Below are 4,658 nucleotides of genomic sequence, written 5' to 3' on the forward strand. Positions count from 1 at the left end.
ATTGTACATCTCTATGAAATTCTCAAATGATTAATCAAGAACATTATACTTAAAATATAAAATGAAAAGGGTGGCACGGAAATATGAAATGACTAACCATATAAAATGGCAATGATTCTATTACTCAAAGAGGGGGACTTCTCTTTCACAAGAGAAGATTTACATGCCAGAAAATGAGAATCTTTAAAGACATAGACAGGACTCAGTACATCTACAAGTGAGAATATCAAAAGGATCAAGTACTGTAGTGATATTTGTATGTTAATAAATAAAGCTTGCCTGAAGATCAGAATGCAGAACAGCCACACTAGCCAGCCATAGAGGCCAGGCGGTGGTGGTGTACTCCTTTAATCCCAGCACCCACACTAGTCAGCCATAGAGGCCAGGTGGTGGTGGTGTATGCCTTTAATCCCAGCACCCACACTAGCCAGCCATAGAGGCCAGGCAGTGGTGGTGTATGCCTTTAATTCCAGCACCCACATTAGTTAGCCATAGAGGCCAGGCGGTGGTGGTGTACACCTTTAATCCCAGCACCCACACTGGTCAGTCATAGAGGCCAGGCGGTGGTGCCTTTAATTCCAGCACCCACATTAGTTAGCCATAGAGTCCAGGCGGTGGTGGTGTACACCTTTAATCCCAACACCCACACTAGTCAGCCATAGAAGCCAGGCGGTGGTGGTGTACACCTTTAATCCCAACACCCACACTAGTCAGCCATAGAAGCCAGGCGGTGGTGGTGTATGCCTTTAATTCCAGCACCCACATTAGTTAGCCATAGAGGCCAGGCGGTGGTGGCACACACACCTTTAATCCCAGCACCCACGTTAGTTAGCCATAGAAGCCAGGCGGTGGTGGTGTATGCCTTTAATCCCAGCACCCACAGTAGTCAGCTATAGAGGCCAGGCAGTGGTGGTGTATGCCTTTAATCCCAGTGCCCACATTAGTTAGCCATAGAGGCCAGGCAGTGGTGGCACACACCTTTAATCCCAGCGCCCACATTAGTCAGCCATAGAGGCCAGGCAGTGGAGGTGTACGCCTTTAATCCCAGCACCCACACTAGTCAGCCATAGAGGCCAGGCGGTGGTGGTGTATGCCTTTAATTCCAGCACCCACATTAGTCAGCTATAGAGGCCAGGCAGTGGTGGTGTATGCCTTTAATCCCAGTGCCCACATTAGTTAGCCATAGAGGCCAGGCAGTGGTGGCACACACCTTTAATCCCAGCGCCCACATTAGTCAGCCATAGAGGCCAGGCAGTGGAGGTGTACGCCTTTAATCCCAGCACCCACACTAGTCAGCCATAGAGGCCAGGCGGCGGTGGTGTACGCCTTTAATACCAGCACTAGAGCGGATTATAAAGTGGGATGAGACAGGAACTTGCTCTCTTTCAGACTGAAGACATCAAAGAGGTAAGAGCTCTCCAGTGGCTTGGCTGCTCTGCTATTTTCATCTTCAGGTTGAATCCCAATATCTGTCTCTGGGTTTTATTATTCATGACACAAAGTACTACAAAGCCAGAGGAATTCTATATACTGTAATGGCAAGCATGGCATCTAAAGAGAGTGTTCTTACTTCTTTATATCTTTACATTAGTACACTCACCGTCAGTGTCTTCTCTTCCACCACAGGCCATGCTCTCAGATCAATGGTTTGCTTGAACCTTTAGCTTAAATCTTATACTATCTTCTGCTCTGGCCCAGTCTGCTGCCTACCTGCCAGTGGCCTCATCTGAAAAAGGTGTCCCACAGGTATGTCATAATCAGACGTGCCATAATCATAGCCTTATTGGGTAGGTAGCCACAGCAACCTTAAAGTTACAGTTGATCCTTTAGTTCCCACAAGAGCAAGTCAAAGCGAAGTTAAATCCCTGGCCATAAACCACAAATAACCCAAACACCTTAAAAGAGTCACATGGAAGGCAACAAAATCTAGGTAGACAACAATGATGTGAATGAAACTGGAGGTGGGGGCTATAGAGAAGGCTCAGCAGTTAAAAATCTGCACTGCTTCCAACTGCAGCTCCTGACAACTCAGCTCACAACTATCCAGACCTGAGAGAACAGATATTTCTGACCTGCTTAGATATGTGAACACACACACACACACACACACACACACACACACACACACACACTAAATACATAAATACATCTCAAACATTACAAGCTCTTGTCATTGCTCCTGGTCACCTTGCAGAGCTTGACAGTAAGACCCTATTACTGAAAACAGCATATACTGGTATCACAGAACATGGGGCAATCAAGCTGTATTGACTTCATCTTTACTGGCTATCTTTCATAGTGCTGGAAGGTACTATGTATATTACCAGGTGAGAAATGGAATCATCACTCCTACCCAGCAGTGAACCCTGTGAGCTGTAGTAGTGACCAGCCTGGCAAGATATGCCCATTGGTACAATAGAAACAAAAACGTCGCAGGAGTAACTGTGCTAGTTTGAATGAGAATGGTCCCCATAGGTTCATCTGTCTTGTATGTCAAGTGTCATCGGTCTCCAGTTGGTGGAAGTATTTGGGAAGGACTAGAAGGTGTGGCCTTGTTAGAGCTGTGTCACTGAGGGAAGGCTTTGAGGTTTCAAAAGACTTGCACTGTCTAAATTACTATACTATTGTTGGGACGAAGCACTGTGATCAAGGCAACTTATAAAAGAAAGCATTTAATTGGGCTTAACACTTTCAGAAAGTTAGAGTCCATGATAGTAGAACAAAGACATGACAGCAGGAGCAGCTGAGAGTTCACATCTTGATCTGAAAGGAGGAGGCAGAGAGCACACTGAGAATGGCTACAGTATTTTGAAAACTCATTCTCATTGAAACCACTACATTCAACTCCCTGTCCGCTGTAGGCTCATGGCTATATCTTTTTTTGGTTGTTTGTTTTTGTTTTTCGAGACAGAGTTTCTCTGTAGCTTTGAAGCCTGTCCTGGAACTAGCTCTGTAGACCAGGCTGGCCTCAAACTCACAGAGATCTGCCTGCCTCTGCCTTCCGAGTGCTAAATAAAAAAAGATTTATTTTATTTTATCTTATTTTATTTTATTTTATGTGTGTGTGTGTGTGAAGAGGACATTAGACCCCTTGGAGCTGAAGTTACAGGTAAGTGAACTGCCAGACTTGGTTGGTGGAAACTGAACTGTTCTTTGCAAGAACAGCGAATGCTCTTAATCACTAAGTCATTTCTTCAGTTTCTATCTCTCCTAAAACAAAATTACTTCATTTTTAAGTGTGTGTGTGTGTGTGTGTGTGTGTGTGTGTGTGTCACATCCCTGTGAATGCCCTGTGAGCCGAGCGCTTGGAGTTTTCTGGAGCTGGAGTTACAGGAGGTTGTGAAGCTGCATGAGGTGCCTGCTAAGAAGTCAACTGGGGTCTCCTGGAAGAGCAGCAAGTGCTTCTAACCACTTAGCCATCTCTCTAGCTCTGTTTTGCTATATTTCCCATACTTTTTAGCTTTGGATGATTGAAAGGATGCAGTATCTTGGAAGGGATACTCAGTGATGGAAAATGAGATGGTTTAATATTGTTGCAGTTTTTATAATGCTGCCTAGCATGTAGTTAGTGCCATGTAGGTGTTTTAAAAACAATACCATCTCTCAATGCATCGTATTATGATTGTTAGAATATCCTTAAGCCTTGGGAAGAAAACGAATCCTCGGGAGTGCACTTCGCAAGACATGTACATGCATATTAGAGAAATGACTAGGAATCACAGAGGTCAGAGTACAAATTTGGAGTGAAATAATGTGAAAATCCCTTTCTCTTGACTATTAGTCTAAAAACTGATACTTCAGTCTCCAAACGATTGGCTCTTTTCGAAATACGGCGCCAGAGTTCCCGGACCAATGCCACGCAGGAAGATTTTGGGCCCCCCTGGAAACGCCCCTCCCCTTTTAAGGCGGATCGCGGGAGAAGCTCTTACGCGTGCGTCTTACCCGCTGGTCCATTGGAGCGGCTGCCAAGCGCATGCGCAACGCCCAATGGACGGCAAGATGCGGAAGAGCTGGCCCCGTGGAGGCTCCCATTTCTGAAGCGTGGGAGGCAAAAGAAGCGGCAGATCGTAGAATTCAGTTTGCACTCCAGCGGGTCTCGCAGGTCATTAGAACCAATAAGAGAAAGAAGCAGCGCCGTGGTGGCGCGGAGAGCCGACCCCTTTTCTGAGTCCTCCAGGCGGGCGGGGGCCAGGGAGCAAAAGGCGCCATCCCTGCGCTGAGGGGCCCTGGGGGCCGGGTCCCGGAGCATGGCGGACTGGACGGAGACCCTGAGCATGTGGAGGTGGAGCTGCCGAGGCCGTCTGGCCAGCTGTCAAGTCCTCATTGCTAGCGCTGCAAAGGCGGCCACAACAACTGTAGCCGAGCCGCGCTTGCGGTCTTAGGCGGGAAAAATGACAGCATGAGTTCTGCCCACTGCCTAGTTTCCTCCCTTTTCTTCTTTTGTGCTTTCCTCTTCCACACATCCCGTCCTCCTCCTTTCCCATCCCTGTCCTCTTCTTCTCCCTGACCTTTGTGCTCTTTTCGCACTTCTGTCCTCTTCCATTTATCCTATGCACTGCGTTTCCATCTATTCTTTATCAACCTCTGTGCCTCTTCTCCCGTCTTTGTCTTTCCTCCATCCTTTTTTTTCATCCTATCCCCCCTCCCAACAGCACAAG

General features: G+C 47.0%; 1 protein-coding gene across 3 annotated transcripts in view; it reads right to left on the reverse strand.

The window, feature by feature from the left end:
• Nucleotides 1-4,276, reverse strand: part of LOC125410680 (P2R1A-PPP2R2A-interacting phosphatase regulator 1-like) — a 71,654-nt gene extending 67,378 nt beyond the window's left edge. For 2 of the 3 annotated variants that reach the window (XR_015736892.1, XM_087902512.1), the window contains exon 1: nucleotides 3,943-4,276. Coding sequence is in view for 2 of the 3 variants with exons in the window: in XM_087902512.1 (XP_087758638.1) it covers nucleotides 3,943-4,276 (334 nt within the window). In the remaining variant the exon portion in view is untranslated. Of the gene's footprint in view, nucleotides 1-1,600; nucleotides 1,727-3,942 lie in introns of those variants that run through there. The other variant, XM_048450317.3, reaches the window with a different exon arrangement.
• Nucleotides 4,277-4,658: the final 382 nt, after the last annotated feature.

Source organism: Myodes glareolus, chromosome X (assembly GCF_982192425.1).
Source record: "Myodes glareolus chromosome X, mMyoGla1.1, whole genome shotgun sequence".
Classification (NCBI taxonomy): Eukaryota; Metazoa; Chordata; class Mammalia; order Rodentia; family Cricetidae; genus Myodes; species Myodes glareolus.